The sequence below is a fragment of the Hesperophylax consimilis genome, chromosome 16 (assembly GCF_061612785.1).
Source record: "Hesperophylax consimilis isolate HC1 chromosome 16, BYU_Hcon_1.0, whole genome shotgun sequence".
NCBI lineage: Eukaryota > Metazoa > Arthropoda > Insecta > Trichoptera > Limnephilidae > Hesperophylax > Hesperophylax consimilis.
Window position 1 is genome coordinate 21217216 of NC_142851.1, and position 23990 is coordinate 21241205.

The 23990-nt window shown below is 34.1% G+C and overlaps 1 protein-coding gene across 2 annotated transcripts in view; it reads left to right on the forward strand.

Moving 5' to 3' along the window:
- LOC149416879 (synaptosomal-associated protein 25) overlaps window positions 1-23990 on the forward strand; it is a 99693-nt gene that overhangs the window by 47716 nt on the left and 27987 nt on the right. For both annotated transcript variants that reach the window (XM_089641029.1, XM_089641028.1), the window contains exons 2-3: window positions 16923-17025; window positions 18380-18421. In XM_089641029.1, the coding sequence (XP_089497155.1) occupies window positions 16924-17025; window positions 18380-18421 (144 nt within the window). In that variant the 5' untranslated portion in view covers window position 16923. The remainder of the gene's footprint in view (window positions 1-16922; window positions 17026-18379; window positions 18422-23990) is intronic.

Below are 23990 nucleotides of genomic sequence, written 5' to 3' on the forward strand. Positions count from 1 at the left end.
AGTGGAATGTATTAATGAGAATGATTCATAATATACTATTTTTATCTCCATTACGCTACCCCTTTCTTTAGCGGACAGCGGTACTTAGCTCTTTTATCACATTTCTATTTTATTATATTTCGTTTCAACATGTTCTGTTTTATCATGAAACCCTGTACAAGATACAAAGATACGTGTCGTCTTCACACCCTCTCGCGTGGAAATCGATTATGAAAAACACGGAAACCTTCTCAATGTTTTTTATAATGAAGTCCCGACGGCTTTGCCCCGATGCGATAAAACGCCCCGCATTCATAAACTGGGACATTTTCGATACTGGGACATTTTCGATTCAGGATTTAACTTGTTTACACTCCCGTGTCTTTTTGGCTTTGTTGGGAATATACGCCTCTGTTGAGCAATAAATTAACAACTTTACAAATGGAATATCGGTGCGCTCGACGTGGAGGCTTTTTAAAATTAATATTCTCGGTTTATTCTGTTTGATATTACAGCAGTGAGCACAGAAATGAGTTCACCAATTAGAACCGTATTAGCGCAGGTATAAATTAGTTCAGAGCTATTAGTCTAATTACCCATTACTTTTTCTTATACCTACGAAGGGTCTTACACAATCAAAAAGATTATTCTATGTATGTGAAATTTTCCGATGTGGATAAGGGTGCGTATAAACAGGATAAAAAAGCGAACCACTAATTATAGTAAAGGAACGAATCAACCGCAAGTGGCGTTTAGAATAGAATTTGCATATTATTATAAGCAATAATTAGTCGCTTGAAATATTCATACAAATTGAAAATATCTTCAGAGTATAAATAAATGCCGCCGACGGGGATTTATTTTTATTTTAGAAATACAGAATTATTGCGTATAATAATTTGTTACCCTTTGTGCTATGCATAAAAACCCTTGTCTTATATACATTAGTTTATCATTAAAAAATATAGAATTTGCATATAAAAGTTTCAGATAATTGAAATAGCTAAATAATTTCCCTCAGGACCTGTGTCATATTTGGGGATGCTGTGTGGGGGGGTCTTTTGAAGGAGAGGAAGTTGAGGAAGTACTGGGAAGGAAAATGTTATTAGGGGTGAATAAATTCCCACTAACTTATTCCAGAATTTCAATATTATGGCAATAGTTAGATAATCTGAATCTGTCTGGATCGTTACCCACATTACTCCTGCCGTTTCTTACGATAAGATATTATTTAGTATTCATTTCCTGCACTCATTAAACGGAACATTACCCCTCTTGTTTGATTGCGAAGGGGTGGGGGGATGAAACGTGATAGGGGTATCAATGCGTGCCCTCCATTAAGGCTTCCAGGGGTCGCAAACTGGGTCACTGTTACTATCCACTGGAACACAGATGGGTCCCTGTGACCTAAATGATGCTCCGTGGCCCAGTTACCCGAGATCCTGTTACAGTGTGGCTGGAATCCAGTCTGTCTATTGATTAACTTTATATAAGTGTTCTGCATAATCATTATTGTTAAACTGGGGTTACACGATGGTCATTAAATTATATGAACATTTAAAAGGTTTTCATTTTGACCCATTCGTTTAAGCTACTTATATCGAGGAGCACTCCTTAGTAATCTCTGTTTTTTTTATGTGAATGCAGCATAAAATTCCCTTCTGCTCCAAATCGTCTAGAGCCAGTGGGACTATGGCATCCCCAATGGGGATATTTTGTGAGACTGAATGTAGTGAAGGGAAGAGGAAGAGGAACCAAACAAGACTAAAGCCATTTCAAGCGATGTTTCAATTTTGAATTGTGGTCTTATCAGGGCGATACTGAGAGTATCTTCCACTCGGTAACGTGCCGCAAACATACTATTTTAAAAGTATAGTTATAGATTTGAACCCGCTACTTCCGGATTGCTAGTCGAGAGCTGTACCCCCGACCACCGAGATCATATGATTCCTAATTCCTACCATCTTCTATTTGTTTAATTTATAAAATAAGTTCAACGACCGCCAGTTTTTATCCCAAATTATAATATATTTTTTGTAATTTTGAAAGCAATTAATCTTCTTTACACATTGAATAGAAACGCTTTCGGCTTCTAACGAAATTTCAATACAAATTTTTCGAAAAATTCGTATCGATGCATTGAGATATGGAGCAAACTATATGGGGTCTTGACTTATTTTTTTACACTGGAAATGTAGTTACGAACTGGACATAGTTGCGTGAACCGATAAATTTCAATTGTAAAATCATAATCACTATTCTTCTTTATTTTTGAAATTGTAGAAGTGAACATTCAAAAGGATTTCACCATCAATAGTTAATTCATAGATAGTTAAGTTTTTTTTTTATTTGGTGCTATTTTCATTTTGAAACACGACACCACTTTCCTAAGTCGTTAATATACACCCCACTTATTTGATTACGTAATATAAAATCGATGCCATAATGTCAGATCAGTCAATTATAGAACAGTGTTTATACTATGTGTATTTTCACCATCGAGGGATTGCAGACGATGGAATATAGAACTCTATTTTTTTAAATGTATTTTGTATCTACCAAATAAACTGTTGTTTCTGATTCTGATACGAATCTCCGAAAAATTAGAAAAAAATTAAAAAATCTCTGTCTTCTCTATTATACTAAAATAAAGTCGCTATCCGCGTCTGTCTGTTCGTGAGCTTAGTTCCTCCAAACTACGCAATAGATTTTTATAGGGTTCTATCATTTAGAGATTCTCTTCGCGTCTGTCTGCTTTTGCGCTGTTTTCTTCTAAACTACGCAAAGGATTTTGATAGGGTTTTCACTGTCACTTAGAGAATTTCTTCCGGAAGGTTTCTATATATTATACATGCATATTATATTTATAGACAGTAGAGAAGAGTCGAGAACGCCAGGAATACGTCAGCTAGTCTACCGAATAAAACAGTTACTGTTGTCTCTGATTTGACGACCCAGTGCTCTTAATGGCCGATACGAATCTACGAAAAACTAGTATTAATAACTAAAAATGTCTGAAAGCGCTGAAAATAACAGACGATTAATAATTAATTTTAGCTAATACTGAAGTCTAGACTTATCGCTTTCTTAATAAAATTGGTTTATTTATTAATTTTGAGTACCGCATTGTAATTTTTGTGGATTCGTGCATCTCCACTTTAACACATCGTTTTTTTACTAACTTTTTATTAGATGTGGGATTGTTGTTCTATAATTAATTACAGTTAATTATCGACAGGTAATCATTATCTAAATATTCCCAAAAAACTCCATTCTACATTATTTGAAATCTGAATAAGAAATTTTTTTTGTATTCGTCACAGTTATTATACAGTGCAAGTAAAATTATGTTAACAAGGCAGTTGTACATAATAAAGGCTCTCTGTAAATTTTTTAACAAAATTGATAGGTACTGCCAAAAGAACGCAACAAGTGCGCAACACTAGATTGGGTTCTTCTTTAATGTATCAGCCGGTGAATACCATAACATCCTTTGGACAAAGGAGTTTTTCTTATAAAGCTCCGTTGCTTTATATAATGCTTGGTGAAAATTATTGACCGTTGAAAACTACCGTAGGCGGTGAAAATAACAACTAGACGAAAGTAATTTTTATGAAATTACTAAGTCACTGAATTCATGAAATTAATTTCTACCGAGTTCTGCGAATAAATTAATACAAATGTCTGTTTGAATATTTCCAGATTATTGAGTTTGTTTCCACTGTTCGTGGAAGGGGCCGGAACCACACTGAGCAATTAATTAATTTGGAAAAGTTTGCGGGAAAATTGTGCAGATCTGAAACACGCCTCTTTCCACCCTTCCTCGACGAGAGCTTGCCACCGAGAGTGGTGGAGTACCTCCCTGAAGTAGACACTGAAGAGATAAACCGACAGAAGTGTCCTTTGGGCGTGTCGTTGTGTCTGAAGATTACCACATTTTTCCTCGCTTCGGATGAAATTGATCAATACATTTTCAAACATCGAAATTCATTCTACAACAGGTCAATTAAAAAAAAAATGAATACGGGAATAATGTGACTACAGCATTTGGGAATTAGCATCCCCAATTGGGGTTAGTTGAGAGGCTAGCGGGAGTAGAATGGGGAATGAGATGAGAATTAGATACCTGGCTAATCAGATCTGGTCACCAAACACAGCGAAAGATATTTCGAGAAATGTTTGAATTTTGAATTACGTCTTTTCACTATGTCAATACTGAGAGTGTCTGGTGAAGTCGAAAAGCAACAATATTACGTAAACTGGCTTCATTTTTCTTTCTGATTAGTATATCACCCTTCTAGAGATTTTCTTTTCACCGACTGTTAGTGACGGCTACAAGAATTGGCGTATTCGTTATTATTAAATTATTGCTGTGATGATTGTACGAAAGTCGCAAGGCCGCCAAGGGGTAGAGTTTAAATCTTTTTATTTGAATCAAAACAACTTTAAATTAATTGGTTCCATGGCAACTCAGGACAGTGACAATTCAACACACTCTTGATAAGTGATGAAAAAAGGCCTATAAATCGAAACCAAAGTAACCTATATTTACCATACTATGGTTACAAAATGAATTATTGCAACTTTGAACTTTACAAATTCACCTCCTCAACTGAAATTGTGTTAAACGTATGTGTGCCGTACGCATAGTATCAGCAAATCCCTTTGTGGTGGTTTTTTCTTCATTCTTCATGCAATGAATAATCAAGAAAATTTTAGTTATTTTGTTTACATTATGATTGTACAATAACGTAAATTCTACACAGTCGTTGTGACATAATAAATAATCATGATAAAATATTATTTAGGTATATTTTGAGAGTATGCAAAACTTCTTGTCTTGACTAGAAAAAATAGCAGTATTATTTCATAATTATCACTCTTTGATAAGAGAGCTCAATTATTACTGGATGCCTCAGGTAATCCACCGTATTTCTAAAATCTTGGGTAATTATAATTTCTACCTCTGCGACTGACTGCGTGCCATATCCATTGTTGAAAAGGATCGGGTGTGTTAAGCCTGTTTACCATTCAACACAAAGCCGAGAATTTAAATGGACACCGTGAATAAATAACCAGATTTTATCTTTACAACAATTAGATGAAATTGTTCTGCAGAACGCTTACATTATTTATGGAACCGATTGTATTAGCATAAAAAAATACTGCGTAATTAACTTTATAGCTTTTATTTGTTGTTCTTTTGTTCCATTTATATTTTCGTATGCCTACATTATTTAAATGGTTTAAAAGTTTAATAATTTTTAATTCATAAGTCTTCTGGCGTCCAGCTTTGGATATTTGCCTACTGCAAAAATGTTCAATTTGGTCGGTTCTTAACAGCCCCCAACTATCTGAAGCTTTTCAGGTCGTCAGCCCATCTCATAAGTTGGCTGTCTTCTATTTATTGGAGTGAAAACCTTCGATGAAGTTGAGCTTTGTTATAAGTTATAAGAAATAAATAAAGATTGTTTTAGGGTACTCAGTTCTCAATCTGCTGATCAAAATACGAGCTTTACCGATTAATTTATTGCGAATTTCAATACTAACTGAGCTTCCAATCTGCTGATCAAAATCACGAGCTTCACCGATTAATTTATGACGGAGTTCAATATTAACTGAGCTCCCAATCTGCAGATCAAAATGCGAGCTTCACCGATTAATTCATTACGAAGTTCAATACTAACTCATGTGATCACAATGCGAGCTTCACCGATTAATTTATTATGAAGTTCAATACCACTAACCCGGCTTCCAATCTACCGATAAAAATTTAAGCTTTACCGATTCATTTATTACGAATTTAGATACCAACTCGGCTCCTTGAGTTAGTATTGAACTTCTTTTTTATTTTTTTTTATTTTTTTAAATTTATTTATTTAATTCAAAAAACAGTTTTTACATAAAAAAGCATACTCTGCACATCTCACTAGGGCATTCCTGTATCAAGATGTGCAGCTTTACAATAATATCATTTAAAAAAATACATATATGTAAATTTAAAATATTAACAACATTAAATTAAATTTAAACAAAAAAAGAAAAGTTTATGACACGGACGTTTCGAGACCGGTAGACAAAAATAAACAAAATTTTAGTAACAAATGTATGAAAAAAATAAAAACAAAAAACAAAAAAGTCAACAAAAGAAGCATTATTAAGTAAGTTGGCAACAATAATATTCTTCTGTTAACTAAAGTACAAGGTACCTGTGCTGGCTTATCAGACACAAGCATAGGGAAACCATACTGACAATTACAACATGGATAGTATGAATAATAGATTTTAAGAAAAAATAAAAAATAACTAAATAAAAAAAGGTAAATAATAACCGATAGGTAAGTAGATAATATTATAATAAAAAGTAAGTAAGTAAATATTTTAGCTAGACAATAATTAAAGTAAATATTAATACGATAATTAAGTAGATAATAATAATAATAAGTAACATAATAATAAATAACCAAAAGTTATTTTAGAAGTAAATAAGTGCATGCGCAGTAAGTAAATAAGGATTGTATCGAAACAGAGCTTCCACAAGGAATTATGATATAAGCGACAACATGGGTGATCCAAAATCATCATTCTCAGCTAGTACGGAGATTTTGACCATTTTCTTGAATGAATTTAACGTACCTATAGTTTTTATATTTTCTCCAAGCATATTATATAGCAACGGAGCTTTATATGAAAAACTCCTTTGTCCGAAGGATGTTCTGGTATACACCGGCTGATACTAATATTAAAGAAGAACCCATTCTAGTGCTGCGCACTTGTTGAGATCTTTTGGCAGTAATAGTGTTGTTGAAAAATTTACAGAGAACCTGTATTATGTACAACTGCCTTATTGTCATAATTTTGCTTTCACTATATAATAACTTTGATGGATACATAAAATTTCTCTTATACATTATTTTTAAAATTAATTTTTGCGCAACATTCAAAGGCTCTAAGGTAGTCTTGTTACAAGAACCCCAACAGACAACATTATATGAAAGCATTGATTGAACTAGAGCATAATATACAGTTTTTAATGTAACTTTGTCCAATATGTTTCTTAGATTTTTGAAAATGTAGGCTAGCCTTCTTATTTTGTTTCTTAATGTAGTAATGTGATTGTTCCATTTTAAATTTTTATCAATAATTAAACCCAGGTATTTGATGTTGTCTACTCTTTCCAAAGATTGACAGTTACACTCCTGCACACAACAATGTATTTTTAATGAACGTTCCAAAGATGGTTGATTTACAGAGGAAATGCTAAAAGTAATATATTTAGTTTTGTTCATGTTTAAGGTTAACAAGTTTTGATCAAGCCAATTTTTGACTGCCCTTAATCCTGCCTCGCACTTAGCATACGTTTCGTTCCACGTGTCAGCAGCAAACACCAAGACAGTGTCATCTGCAAATACAATTGAAGATCCAGAAAATTTCAGTTTACAGAGGTCGTTAATATATAACAAAAATAGAATTGGACCCAGAACACTACCTTGAGGAACACCATATACAATTGATTTATTTGAGCTAATGTGATCATTAATTATTACTCTCTGTGTTCTATTTTCAAGATATGATCTGAACCAATCTAAAGATTTATTAACAATACCCATTGAACTGAGTTTTTTTAAGAGTAAACCGTGGGATACGGTATCAAATGCCTTAGACAGGTCTAAAAAGACGGCCATTGCTTTATTGCCAGTATCAAGAGCTTCTACGACTGTGGTGATCATTTTTAATGCAGCATCACTTGTTCCCATGTTCTCTCGGAAGCCAAATTGATTATCTGAGAGAATTTCATATCTTTTTACATAAGACATCAACCTAATTTTAGCTAATTTCTCTATTATTTTTGATAACGTATTTAGCAAGGAGATAGGTCGATAGTTATTTACATCTTTGTTATCTCCTCCTTTAAATAAAGGAATAACTTTGGAATTTTTGCAATGATTAGGGAACAAGCCATTCTCAAAACCAACATTTACAATGTGTGTAATAGGTATTACTAGTTCAGAAGCATTTTGTTTGTAGACCATTGCACTTATATTGTCATTTCCACTCGAAAAACCTGATTTTAGCTCATTAATCACATTTAAAACTTCATTACAATTCGTTGGTTTGAATTCAAAGCAGGCATTTTGCATAGATTGTGTTGGATTATAATTTTTTACTAAAGATTCTTCACTGGTGTTATTTGCACTACACAAAAGATTAGCAAAATTTTGACCTATATCACTAAAAAAATTATTCACATGGTTAGTAATGACTGTTGGATTATCATTTATGGATACAATGTTATTATTTACTTTCAGTTTATTTATGGGCACTGATTCCTTTTGCAAATCCAATGCTTGTTTTATTATTTTCCATTCTTGCTTTATGTTTCCTTTTACCTCGTGAAGCTTCCCTTTATAATATGTCTGTTTGGTCGTTTTTATAATTTTAGAACACCAATTTCTGTATCTTTTATAATGTGCAAACAGTTCGATATTATTTGGTTCTTTACGACAACTCTTGTGTAATTTGTCACTTATAATGAGGCAGTTAACAATTCCAGAAGTTATCCATGGTTTCAAGTGCTTTTTATTACAATGGATTCTCTTAGTATATGAGCAATTTCCAATATGTAATTTTAGACGTCTTATGAAATTATCAGCTGCAGTATTGACATCACTGGTGGATAAGACTGTATCCCATGTTTCCTCTTTCAGTGTCGAATTTAGTAGGTCATTATCCACAGTTAGTCTAAGCTTTACGTCTATTTTTTTTGATTTTGTTACTCTGGATTTAGGATATTTCAATAATGTAGCAAAATGGTCTGTAATACTGGTCCTGAATACAGCACTCTGAGGATCGTCTTTTGACTTAACCATAATGTGATCAATACAACTCTCAGTACTTGATGTTACTCTAGTCGGTGAAATAATTAAAGGTTTTAGACCGTGGTAAATCAAAAGTGAAAGATATTGTTCACTTTTTATGCTGTTCATATCCAGAATATTTATATTTATATCACCACATAAAATCACTTCATGGTTATGTGTTGATACAGAACGTAGTAAGTTATTTAGGTGGTCAAGAAAGGTATCAATGTGTGCTTGAGAAGGAGATCTATAAACTGCTAAAACACATACATTATAAGGTAGTTGTAATTTAAGACAGTTGGCATGTGGAATAGTTATTTCTTCAACAGAAACTATGACATCATTCCGAGTGTAAACGACAACTCCATCATTTTGTAAATAATTTTTTTTGGTGCTATGTGATGAATATCCAGTAATACTTGGGATATAGATTGAATCTTTCAACCAAGCCTCACTAAAAACGATAATGCCAAATCTATGTTGTATTGCGTCGAGAACAGCTATAGTATCATCGAAATTTTTTTTTATGCATCTTATATTCATACAATATATAGAGAGAGCAGAATGGTTAAGAAATTCATTACATACTGATGGGTCATCTATGTTGATATTGATTTCCTTGTCGTCATTTAGTTCTTCATCCAATATAGAATCCATATTAATACTTTTTTATACATGTTGCTGTTGGTGGTGTGACTCATAAAACAAAAGCAAATAATATGCGATGTAATTAATAATAATAATAAGAATAATAATGGGTGTATATTAATTTGAGCCCGTGAAAACTTGTCGAAAATGTAGGTATATCCCGTGAAGGTACAAACGAAGGAAATTATGTTTACATAATTATCAATCTTAAAGTAAATATTTATAATAAAGTGAATAATAGCAATAAAAGTGGTTATAGAGTGGTAGTAGATCTTTTGGTGGTAATAGATTGGTAAGATAAATAAGTTAGCATCAAGAACGCAACTAAAATGACAAATACATTCAATAACATTAGAAATACACAGAATGTGACTAAAATAGTGCGCAGGTATTTGCAATGATTTTATGATATTAACAAAACAACAATTATTAAATGATATTAACAAAAAAATATAGCTCAGAGCATGGAGCGTACTTAAGTTGTAAAGATGTTGCAAAGAATATGTTGACATAAAATAAATACATACAAAAACATTTGAAATACACAGCGATGTGGCCAAAATAGTGCGTAGGTATTTGCAATGAAATTTTTTTTTTCAGGTATATGCACAGTTGTTATTTGTATGTTATTACCTAATGACAAATTATATGTGATAACAACAGCTAAGGGTGGTAGGTAAATATAGTATACATCACATTGCTTATTCATTATCCTATTGAAAATTATGAAATGAGTCTTAAATGAACAAGTAATGAATTTCATAATTACCGACTTATTATTCTTAATCAGAGCACGGTGAGTACTCAATCTGTAAATATGTAGGTGCGACGGGTGTGTTGCAATAGAAAAGAAGTTACAATTACCTGCGAACTATTCCAGAATCTGACCATAAAAGGAATATAGATATATTCATTTATTTTTTTCCCAGATTTATATAGATTTACTAGAAGTATGAGGTTGCATGAGATCTTACTGATTGTGATAAAAATAAATGAGTATATAAATATTCTATAACAACTTCGAACTTAAATTATTCTGCTGATTTAAATGCGAGTTGGTTCCATGATAACTCAACACAGTGACATTTCATCACACCTTTAAAAAGTGGTATAAAGTCATTTATTAGGCGATTAATTTTTAAACTTTTATTTTTAAAATTTTATTTTATAAATTTTAAAATATTATAATTTGTGTGATTTTTCCAACTACCTGGCTTATGCCCGATGAAAAAACTAACCTGTAAACCTAAATTACGTAACCCATTTAACCTAGTTTTTGTTCCATCACTTTTCAAGACTTTATATCACTTTTTAAAAGTGTGTTGAATTGTTATTGTGTTGAGTTATCCGGTCTCCGAGCCTAGTATGGGAGTTGATAGAATACAAATAAATAATGGTAAGGCCAAATTTACATGAAATAAAATTAACATCCTTAGTTAGCTGTTATTTAGCTAATTTTGTGAAATAATATTAATTCAGGGGCGTTTTTTTGAAAACTGAAAATAACTGAATATTCTAACGGTTATGATTTGAGTTTTTCACTGCCAAAAGTATTGTAGTGATTTATTTTTGGGGTATTATGCCGTGTTGCGCTACCTCGTATTTTAGTTAACGTTTCGGACAGTATTGCAGTGTCAGACAGCGTTACACATCGTTACTTAAATAAATTGCAACATATTTTCTGTAAGTGTTGTAACCTTACCCTTTTAATAAACATGTATAAAAAATAAAATAAAAACTTATAACCTTAAATTACCTCAAAATATTGAGCGAGTAGCAAAGCCTAAACGCGGTGTTCGAAACTAAAGTTTATTATATTATATTTTAGATATAATTTAGATTTCGCACTTTAGCAAGATTCAGGTTTGTGAGATAAATGTCAAGAACGATAAAATGGAGTGATATAGAGTAAAACACACAAAACCGTTTAGAATTGTGTAGATTAAAAAAAATGTTAATTTGTTATTCACATACATTCTGTTTACACGGCTGGAACTGAACGCTGTTACAACGATACATTTTGTATTATAATTAACTACGTGTATGAAAGTTCAACGTCGGCAACGAAAAAATCATCATGTAAGATTAACGTAACGGATTATATACTCAGCCGTGATTTTAAGAGGCTGTGTAACTGGAATAAATCTGTGTTTGGTTTTGTAATCCTATACAGAGAAGAGGGTGCAGCGTGTTTACTGATACCCCTTCCACCGGTGTTTGTAAATATCACAGCCTTCCAAGAGAATTTCTCGTCATCTCCAGAGAAACTTCAATTTCTTTTCAGACCAAAACCTCGCAAAAAAAAGTTATCATCTCTTCTGTTCATTTTTTTGCTGGAACTTAATGGAGGAAAGTTTCTCGTCTTAGCTGGGGATGAAATGCCCCCATAAATAGACCGACTTCGTCTGAGGGAGATTGCTGTGATATCTAATGTTATCTTCCCCTCGTGGCCATTCAACCCTTAATTCACTTTACGAGAAGAGTTACAGACGACTTTAAATGGCGCCCGCAGTTGGGGAGTTTAAAAAGCAGCCTTATTTGATTTATTACGATTCTGCAGACATTAAATCAGGGTTAGACATGCTGGAAAGATGATTGATGAAGAAATCGGCAGCTCTTAATGATTTACTTATAGAGATTCTTGCTGATAACAATGGCGGTTAGGCATTATTTTAAAATCTTTAGAAATTTGCTAGTCATCTCGGGGAAAAATGCGAAATTTTCCGTACCTAGTAGATTCTTTATGGATTCATTATTATATTATGAAAAGACTTGGCACGGACAGGGCACTCAGGATCTGGAATCCAGAACTGCGACGCTAAACGCTAAACGCACTTAGACGGGTCTCTCTTGGCAACATATTTTCAAAACATTGGACAAAAACGAAAACATTGGAGCAAACCCTACTTCCCGACTTGATCTGGCTTTACGTTACCGATAGATATATGCAGTTTCGAGTCAATTATGCACTCGGAAATGATAATTTGGGTATTTATTTGTTTATTTATTTTATTTATTGTACCTTTTACATGTAACATTATTATTTTAGCTCTATCGGCCACCAAAGTTGGTTCATGCCCTATTCATGAGAGTCGAAAATACGTCGATATGATATCTCGCTGTTCAGAGAAAAAAAAATATTTAAGGCCCCGTAGTAAGCGTTCACAGATGATTTGAATGGGAGATATGTAAATATGAATGTAAGAGGGAGCGCGCTAATATTAAAAAAAACATAATAATTAAGCGCAAATGGTGAAAATATTTAATAAAACACGACTCGTTTGAAATAGAGCAAAAATCTCTCGACAAATGCTTTAGTTGCATTTAAAAATACGCTGTGAATTTTTCATGTCTATAACATATCAAAACGTGTTTTCAATAATTTTCTTAGCTTACTTTGCGTTTTTTTTTTCAATTGAGGGAATTTCATATAATTAACGTTTCGGCATTACAAATGTATATATTGTCTTCAAAAATAACATTTTTTTTGGAACTAAAAAACTTAAAGAGTTAACGAGAAACTTGTTATAAATCGGTAGAAATTATAAAAAAAAATATAAACACGCGTCGGCCAGAGGTCTTATAATATTTAAATTTATATAATGTTTTAATTCTCCCGTAATAAAATACACCGTATGACCCGACTTCTGCCGCAGTACGATCAATATAAAATTGTACAATAAAGAGCGTCTATTTTGGAGGCTCTGAAAATTGCCACGGAAATAACATCCATTGAACAAGCCGCACGAACAATTTCACAAAACATGATAATAAACCTTCCACTTACTTCGACGTTCACCGCTAGACTGACTGAAAAAATAATGATTGGTATTTCGGGTGATATACTCGTAATTTAGATGTACATATTTAAGAACTGAGGTTATTACTTTCATACCATTTTTATTTCAATTTTATCTCTTGCATTATGAACGACACATTTTCGTGTCTTATATATATAATAACACCAATGTTCCATCCGCGTTTTGTGCTGTCTATTTTCTAACTTTATTTTTCTACACGGATGAAATTTCTCGGAATACGAACCAAGTTGGCCAGAATGAAAAGCTCACAGAATTGCACGTGTGTTCCGTAATACGTTAGTAAAATAGACATGTAGGAATGTAGATGTGCCCGAAGTTTTTCGTTGTTTGTCTGCAGTGGAATCAATACTACCGACTACGTGTCACTTCGTTTTTATTCCGCACTTCGTAACTTTCCGGTCGCATAATATTGAAATTAAAAGTTTTTCTCATCGATTAATCTTCTGGCCTCGAATATAAATTGTCTTTTTTTTGTTTAATTATTGCTAATCACTGACACCATTATCGGTATTTTACCTAATTTTCATGGAGGTTTTCGTTATTTTATCGACATTTTTCGGACATTTTTTTTACTATCGCCAGTAAATTATTGGCCTTTCTCGAGGTTCTTTAAAGCCCTCCGGGGAAAGCTTTCCAATAAGCGAGCTCGTCAAGTTATTATTTCAATAAGTTCAATATTCCTCCGTGTAATGATGCAAAGGTTAACGTGGGGGCTAGGCTTTGGGTTTTCGGTTACCAATTTGGTTGAATATCGAATTGTTTCCAACGTAATTTGCTAACAGTGTTGCTATCAGTGGCGGCTCGTGACTTTTGGGTGTTCTAAAGTGCTAATATTACAAAAAATGACATTATTACTATCGTTGTAGCTGAAAAAGATTTTATTGTTTTTAGAAAATTCATTTTTTTGTATGAAAATTTTCAGGAAATTTCAGTTTGGCCGTGCGCCGCACGAATCGTTTTCAGCTTCAACAACATCAATAATGTAATATTAGCACTCTAGAACACATAAAAGTCACGAGCCACCACTGGTCGCTATCGGCAATTATTCGTTTTTATTATCTGTATTTGATCACTTTCGTTCACATGGACATATTATGATGTTTTTCCAGCCAATTTACTTAATGTTGGTACTTAGTATGGCGAATTACTTACTCACATTAATTAAGTAAAAGAGGACTTTATATGGATTAAGTTTATTTATGACAAATAGTTGCCGTCTATCACTTATAACTATAATATAAAGGACACGTAGAAAGAACTTAGAAATGAAGTTCCATAGAATATTTTATTATGTAAAAAAGCAGTTGTGTATATGGCTATCATATGATTTAATGGTATAATCATATAATAAGTCTTTTCTTCTCTATTCTGTGGATGCCTTTACAGTTTTTCCCATCGCTTACGTAGTGACTTACGTAGTGACTTACGTAGTGACTTACGTAGTGACTTACGTAGTGACTTACGTAGTGACTTACGTAGTGACTTACGTAGTGACTTACGTAGTGACTTACGTAGTGACTTACGTAGTGACTTACGTAGTGACTTACGTAGTGACTTACGTAGTGACTTACGTAGTGACTTACGTAGTGACTTACGTAGTGACTTACGTAGTGACTTACGTAGTGACTTACGTAGTGACTTACGTAGTGACTTACGTAGTGACTTACGTAGTGACTTACGTAGTGACTTACGGCAAAATTGCCAACGACACGGTAAGTCACTTACTGTAATTAATAGCAAATTACAGAAGTCGTAAGAGACTCTTCGTAGGATTTTTTTTCTCTAAAAAAACTAGTAATTTTATTATTTGAACTAATAATAATACGAGATAAGTATCTTTTCTCCCGAAAACAATACAAAAAAATAACAACAGATAAAACTCAAATAAGCACTACGAAAACGAATATAAACGGAAAGAAAATTTTCGGACTCCAAAAACCGAAGAGATATCATTTATTTTTCATGTGGTAAAATAATTTGTGAAAATGAGGATCCTTCTTTTCATCAGTTTAATCTTTTCCAATCGTAATGTTTTTTTTCTAACATTATTATTTGAATTCGAATTCCGTTGGTGTCATTCGGATAAAATTTTATAATTGCTAGCAATTGGTCCTCCATTAATTTCTGCAGTTAAGGCCCGCCATACACTTTCAAGTACACATGACAAGTATACTTGAAGGTGTCTGGCGGGCCTCCGGAACAAAAGCGCGTAGAGAATTCTCTCAAGCCAACTTCTATTCCAACACTTTATTTGGGCCCTTTTGTTTTAGTTGCTGACAGAAAGCCATCTTACGCAAATAAACTTTCAGTTGTAACGATGTGATGTTAATTTCTAGCATTTTAACACATTCTTAAACCATTTAAATTATCTTTTAGATTCGCTGGTTCACTTGAAATGATCTTACTTATATTCATTGCAACACCCTCATTACACCCACTACTCCCTGCCTCGGAGAGCTCTGTTGTTGCCTCTGTTTCTGAGAAATGAGATCGAGAAAGGGCGAGGTTACAACCGAGCTACCAGCGGTACGCCTGTACTCATATATGCCTGGAAAGATGTTCTAGCCGGGCACCCTCTCGAGGTATTAGTCTCGAGAGCCTGCTCCGGAATCTACGCCTTGCAGAAGCATATCATATTTATTATGCTCGCATGCAGTGAAACGAACGGTGCATAATGCATACTAAAAGCATACTACGAGCGGAAGCATTTCAACGCGGTAATAATAAATAACTCTTTTGAACTAACTGTGTCTAACCATACTTTGCATGGGATGCTTTAATGTAGCTTTTGATCGGAACGGAATTAATATGTAAAAAATGTCAATGCAAATTCTTCACACATTCAACTTTGATGTTAATCTATTGATCCTTTGACACTTCCACTACCTTTACTCACTACTCACAGTAATAGTCATAATAATAACAGGTGGATAATTTGTATATAAAATCACCTCAAAGGAGCTGTATACGAGACGTGTGGGCCTGTACAAGAAAAAACTGTAAATATTAAGCACCGGCACAGATCAACCCTCGACCTATGAAATGATTTAAATAAAACACCCTGAGATGTTATGTCCAAATCATCATAAAATTAAAGACAATTCAAATTAAAATTAGTATTTTAATTACATTTATTGTGCTGGTGTGCAGAAAGTACCAAGAGTTACTCAAATTTCTTACAGCCAACCAATTAAGAAGTAAAGTATGTATTTAATATTACTGTGTTTTAATACACAAATAGAAACAGGCAAAATAATGCTTTCAGAGATGATTCAAATTGAAGCACATCGTGCATCTGTTGATTGGATCAGCGCACCCAGATGGCGTCAGCGATGGCTACAGCAGCTACTGTTGGACACCTACTACAGTCAGTAGTAGCACTACTGACTGTAGTAGGTGTCCAACAGTCGGCGGCCAGCTTTAGGTGGCCAGCAGTGGTGGCCAGCAGTCGTTTGTCCCATGACGTTCTAGTTGCATGATATGACGTTCGATACACACTGTATATGTAGAATCTATAATTCGATAGGTACCTACTATCGATTCACTCTTCTCACTACTACAATTTATCTCCTTATATTTCAATGGTCTAATTGTAACTGTTGTTTGTCCTCAGGATGCCTTCAGGAGCAGCGGCCGAGCCAGTTGGGGAGGCTCCTGGAGTCCCCAAGACAGAGCTGCAGGAGCTACAGATCAAAGCTGGACAAGTCACCGATGACGTGAGTATTATTTGTATAGAATTAGTATGTATTACAGTTGATTCTTTATTTTATTTATAACCCCTGTGAAGGAAGAAGGTATTAAAAACGACTCAAAATATTAATGGTTAGTTATTGAGCGCTGTAATTTTTATATGCGGTCGCTACGACACTTAATGTGAGTTGGAGTTGGGTGAGTTTGTGGGCGGCTCTGTAACGGGATACAAATGCGGATTATCCGAGTCAGCAAATGATTCTGGACCTCGGGCGCACGGGCTATATGTCGGCTCGGAAATATCTTGCAATTAGAAACTGCCACACTTGCTTCTTCACAGCCACCTCAATCCTGCAAGTGACTTGTTACTTGCTAGTAAAACCAGATAAGAAAGATGATGAAATAGGCAAATAAGACTAAGATTAGAGGAATATGGCTAACATTTAGATGGTCCTAATCATTAATTCCTGAGAATAAGTACAGCAATACTGACAATTTTAGTAGGTACCTTCTGCAAGTAACTCAGTTAGCCCAAACGTAATGAAGCTAAATTTGAACCAAATTTGAGGTTTCAAAACTTCTATCCTTCTGCCCCTTAAAGTCTACCCCAAACCCAAGAAGTGATAATTATACAATATTGCAATAGAGCTAGTGATTTTTTTTCGTAGAGAGAAAAATACGATATGTACTATTTTATTGAAAGGTTATTTAGAAATTTTAATTGGTGCTGCTTCGTGAACAGACTTGGGTGAATCAGAAAACACCCTTTCAGAAGCAATATTTAGGTACTCGTCATCGAAGCAGAAAATACCAATTTTACTAGATCAATAGTATCTATTTTTTGTTATCAGCGAACTCTTTTATTGGACACACTGACTATTATTTTTCTTCTTCATATGATTGAAGAGTTGATGCTTGCTTCATATGGATACTGAGATTCTTCGGGTATTCAATCGAATTTGTCGTAAGCGTTGTGGAGCATCGATGTGCCCCCAAGGAACTGGTAGAGTGGCCATTCTTCAGCAAATTTTTTAAATTTATTTATTAACGTCTATTCTCTTACATACAGTTTACATAATAAGTACAAGTTATACAAAAATGTTATTGATCAGTATCAGTATGGGTTAGCAGTAGTGTTTTGTGAACACCTCGCTAGGAGAACATGTGCCGAGGTGTTGCAGGCTTTAGGTAAAGTGTTATTATGCCGTCATAATGCAATGTTCCTATCTTGTCCACATACATATCGCAGAGTCCCCATTCGTGCATCATTTATGTAAAGCTGCTTTGATTATTTATTATTGATTATACTATTTTTCAATGTTGTTGTATTTAGCTATCCATCCTTAATGTGGTTGTTTAATTGATATTTTTTTATTGCAGTCCCTGGACAGTACGCGGCGGATGCTCAACCTCTGTGAGGAGGTAAGTTATCACATCCCGGTTTCTCTATTCACCGGTCTTATATCTGTACTACCTGAAACCTGATACCTGTTTAATATGAAAATTGTCTTTCAATCGGATCACACGATCAACAGAAGTCCCTTTCTAACGAGAACGTTGTGTAGCTTTAACTTTGTTCGGGATTTTATTCCAGTTAAACTCTCAATGTTTTTATTTTAATCCAGTTGGAAAGCATTATGAAATGACCATCGTTTTTTTATAATCCTCTTAATAATTGTTCATGCCAATGTTTCAACATTGTAAATATAGTGACTATTGTTGATCGCGTGATTGGTTTGTACGATGGACGCCAATTGTTCTGGGAATAAAATGCGTTGGTCGGGCGCCATGTACCAATTATTGTAACGTGCTGACACGAAGGATGCACCCAATGGATAATGCCATCCCTCAATTTAATTGACTGAAAGCAGCATTGCCTTTGTTATGGAGATTCTGATAGTTTGCTAAATTAATTACCTAATTGAATCTTTTTACGATAGTCCTGGCCAATTTTCATTGGGTGCTTCCAAATTATGAGCGTCACAAAAATTTCTGGTGTGGGTAATGATTATTTGGGCGTATGGTCACTTTAGGGCTATTTTAGGGTTTTATGGTCAATCCCAGACCCTTCCCCGCCTGATCTGGTACTGGACCAAATATTAATAAGGCCACCTGGGGGTAGGAAGATATTAAAAAGGATATATTTTATTTATTTGAACAACGTCAGACTCGGAGGACTAAAAGTTCTCGAAATGGACACTGGTTAATCTTTTATAATGTTAATGTTTCAGAGCATACTCAAATTTGGCGAATTTTTTATTTCTTTAAGGAATTGCTTGACCAAAATGACATTGTTATTGATAGACAGAATATCATATTTTCTCATTAATACGTATATTATGTAAAAACTACTTCGCCAAATTTGGGTTTTGCGCTATTTGTGTTTTGTGCTACAGTTTTTTGGGTAAGTTCAAATGTTTTTTTTTCGGTGTACGTAATAATGTGATATTTCTTCCCAATCCCCCTCCGAAAGATAGGAATTCTTATGTTGTATGTCTTTTAAAATAACCCTGGGCTGGATATTTATAGTTTCGTGATTGGCTGACAAGTTGAACGGAAAATTATTGGTTTTATGTGAAGTATAAACTAGTCATTATTATCGTAAGTGTCTACCATGGTTTTTTCTTCTGATTTTGAAATGATCTCACATTTCATACTTAGGAACAGATCTATGAAACTTCTTATGTTGATAGGTAGGGAATGTGAAATCGTATCGCAAATCAAAGAAAAACAATCAAACTTGAACAATGAACATGGTATGAAAATATCGTATTATTTCAGATCGACGGAAATAAAAATAATATTTTTTTTAGTTATCGTGTCAATCAGTTGGCCGAAAATATCTTATCAATGAATCCAAAGTGTTCCAATCAATCAAAGGTCAGCCAATCAATCAGAACCGTCTTGGTTATTGGTCCCATCAGCGCGGTACCAGATCTAGGCTATTTCAGGCCGGGGCTGGGTAGACTGTGTGGACTGTGTGAGAGTCGATTGTGACCTGGGACCCGGGCTGTCCTGGGTAGGGGCAGTCCGCCCCCTGGTAGGGGCAGTCCGCCCCCTGGTAGGGGCAGTCCGCCCCCTGGTAGGGGCAGACCGCCAGGGCCGGGCCGCCCTGGCCGAACTAGGGCCCGGGCACTGCCGTCACCCGCTGCATGACCTCATTCGCGGCGCAAGTGCAAAGTGCTCGATACTGTTTCTGTATTCTGCTGGATTTTATGAACTTTCGGTATTCTAAACATATCGCCTGTATCGCTTGCTTGTATGATCTTCACTGTTCGATATTCGAAACCCATTCTCTATATCGTTTGATTTTATGAACCTTACTACTTGAAATTAAAAACCCACTCCATGTAATAATATACGGACATTGTTAGGTTTTATGAACTCTTGTGTTCGATATTCAAAAAAACCATTCCCTAAAAATGTAGTTTATCAATGTTGTTATTTTATATTCAAAACATGTTCGCTATATCATTTGAGTTTATGAACTTCACTATTCGAAATTTGAAACACATATTTTCATAGTTTCATCTTTGTATTTTGTGAACTTTATACTATTTAATGAAAGATATTCCATAGATCAATAATTTGATTTTACAACATTACGTTGTCGTAACTAAACCATACGCTTCTCGGAAATACTTCAACGGAAACTAAATACGTATCCATGTAGATACGTACCATCAAATACCCTATAAAATTAATAATACCTCCAACTTCTGACATTTCCCATACATTCTGATAGCGACATGCTACACTATACTAGCGTCTCCTAGCGGCATGATTTGTGCGCCTTGGTTTTCTCTCATACTTTTTAATGGATATTATGTGAAATATATTAATTATTTTACGTTAATAAATTATGGAAATCAAAAAAAAAAGATAACCCACGTACTACCTTACTGATTTTTTTGCTTAATATTAAAGCAGCTATTAACTCTGTCTTTAATGGTTCAGAAAGGAAATAAAATACTTGTATAATTTTAAGAAATTTTACAAAAATTTTTTAAAGTTTTAAAATGTTATAATATCAATATATTCAGAACATCGACATTGACTATGATTTATAACTTTAACATGAACACAAAATGCTGCATGGAACTTACCTAACACAGCTTTGCTGAATTTTCTTTAAAATTTTTCATGTTATAATCCACATTTACGTAATCAATAACATTTTATTTGCTAGGACTATATTCCACCAAATAATCTGTCAACTTTTTTTGGCATCCTGAAAAACGACTTGTGGAGTGTTTTTTTTGTTTGTAATTATTCCATCCGCACGCAGAACCTACTTATTGTAACATTTTTACATATTTTTTTTATCAATATTGATCTAAAATAAATTTAGAATGCGCAATACACCGCTACGAAGTATTAAATAAATTAAATTTGCCGCCATTGAAAGGAATTTCAACGTCAGTATGCTACACTAGTCTCTAACGGCCAGAGTTGTTGATATTGCCACTATTTCACTGGAGCTGGACGTATTATTAATATTATAGGGTATTTGGTACCATCGAAACGAGGAAAAATCAATTGTGTAGGTACTTACAAATTCAGGGGATTTCAAGACAAATGATTCTTGTGCGAATTTTTCGGGCGTAAGAGGAATTCAAATATTGTAGGTTATTGGTAACCCGGGAATATTAATCGTCTTTAAAAAAATAGCCGAATATTGATGTTACGCCTTTTTGTGACATCTAAGCTTTTTGTGCATGAGGTTAATAAATTGGTTTGTGTTGTGTTCGTACAAACAGGTCTCCAACTCGTCTTGGAAGGAGTTTATAATCAAATGGTTCTTTTAGATTAATCAGGGATTTATTAATACTCCACGTATTATAATGGTGACTCGATAGTCGACCTAACTAGAAGCTTGCTAATTGGAATCTAAAATGGTAAGTTTCTCTGAGAACCTTACCACTGGCCCTGGCGATTACTGGCCACTGGCTGCCATCTTGCGGACTTTCACGCAAGCTCTATGCACTGCCATCTGTGCGTGCATCTATGAAGCTCTTACTTCCCAACTGTTTGTTTTGAGGCAACAGTATTGAATGGTATTGATTAACCTTTGTGTTTCAATTTTCTACAGGAAAACATAGTTATTTGGGTTAATTTTTTTTTCACTCCTAATCGATGTTGATGGTGTCTTGTTATATCTTCAGCATACAGTTTTCGCATACGTTATGTCGAATTTTCTTTATACTTAATAAATATCTTATCATTTTGTTTGTACAATTCCTTTACAAGCATTTTCTGTTCACGTCACGCAACTCTGCGTGTATCGCTTCGCCTGTGCTTTATTATTTATCGATCTCGGAAAATCACAATGTTACGATAACCGTAGGTATGTACCAAAACTTATTTGAAAAAGAAAGGCAAACATTAGCGGGTTATGAATAGCCAATATTATTACTACTACCATCATTTGTTTTACATTAGCTCCACACTGGAGGCCGTGAGAAAAAAAAATCCCTTAGGGTCTATGTCACCTCTGGGGATGCTGTGTGGACGGGTCTTTTAAGGGAAAGGAAAGAGGAGAAGAGAAAACACCTACTTATTTTCTATTTTTTAGTTGAAAAAAAAAGACAAAAATGTCACCGGAGACCAAAATTTCATTTACATTTTTATTCCAAATAATGTCACGAGGAGAAAAATGAGTTATTAAAATATGTTAAAAACGGGATTGCAGGACGTTTACTATTGAACTTTTAGTACATTCCTAATATATCGGAACACGTGTTCTCTATCCTGTCCTGTAATAAAATCTGTCCTGATAATATACAAGTTCTGACGTCTCGTGTCCAACTGAAAGTTTATTAGGAAACTTATCAATTCATTCATTAATGGCCTGCAGTCCCGATTTTAACCGTATTACGAACAATTTAAGGCTAAGCTTAATGCTAAATCACTATTTTGATGAATCTTTATAACGAATCGGTGTACATTATGAATACCAAAATATATGCTTTAGATAAATTGAAGGTTTTCCTATCGTTTCGCTTGAGTAGAATACAAATAAAATAATAAATTACTCAATAAAAAATATACATGTAAACTACTAAATTTTTTTTTTTCAATAGAAATGTATGAACGCGTAAAGGAAACAACTTTTAAAAAATACAGAATTATAGCTAAGATTATCTGTGACAGTTTCACTTGATTAACTTTTTTGATTTCTTATAAATTTTTTTACAAAATAAATGAAAACCAGTTATGTGCTTGAAATCGAGCGTTTCTAGACTCCGTTTGTCAAGCGATTTTAATGCCTATTACCTACAATATAAGGTATACCAAGAATATACACATTTTTGGCTTGTAGCTTCCTCTTAAAGAGATTCTCAATAAATTAGCAATATTTTATATTTGTAAGTTTTCTCCATGCAGGAATTATTAGTTATAGTAAGTCGAGTACGTCCTTTAACACCTTACAAAAATACCTAACTAATATTAGAAGCGCTTGGTACCTTCTTAGAATTTCATAAACAGCTGTTACCTTTTTTACCTATGTATAGTTATATACAGATTCGGGTCTAGTCAGAGTAGGTAAATAACCTTTCCACAATATCGTATCACTGAAATCATTGTTACGTAATTGTTTCTGGAATATTTTCTGACGTGTCGTGTGTAGAGGTGCGTCCCATGAGTACTTTTCGTTACTGGGTACAATGAGTACAGGTACAAAGAAATACCTGGTAAAAATACCGGTGACAAAATACTCAAAAGTATTTAATACCGACCTAAACCGATCTAAACTGCACTCACATAAATTCTGCCCACATATTCCCCACAGATTTTCTACGTAAGCTTGATTCCCCCATTAATTATTCGAAATCCGGGGAGAGGGGGGTAGCTACGGAATTCCCTGTCGAAAAATTCCCCACATTTTTCCGATCACAAAAAGTCATCATAAAAAGTACCAGTAAAAAATACCCATCAGAAATACCCGTCAGAAATACCCATCAGAGATACCTCCTAAAAATACCCATGA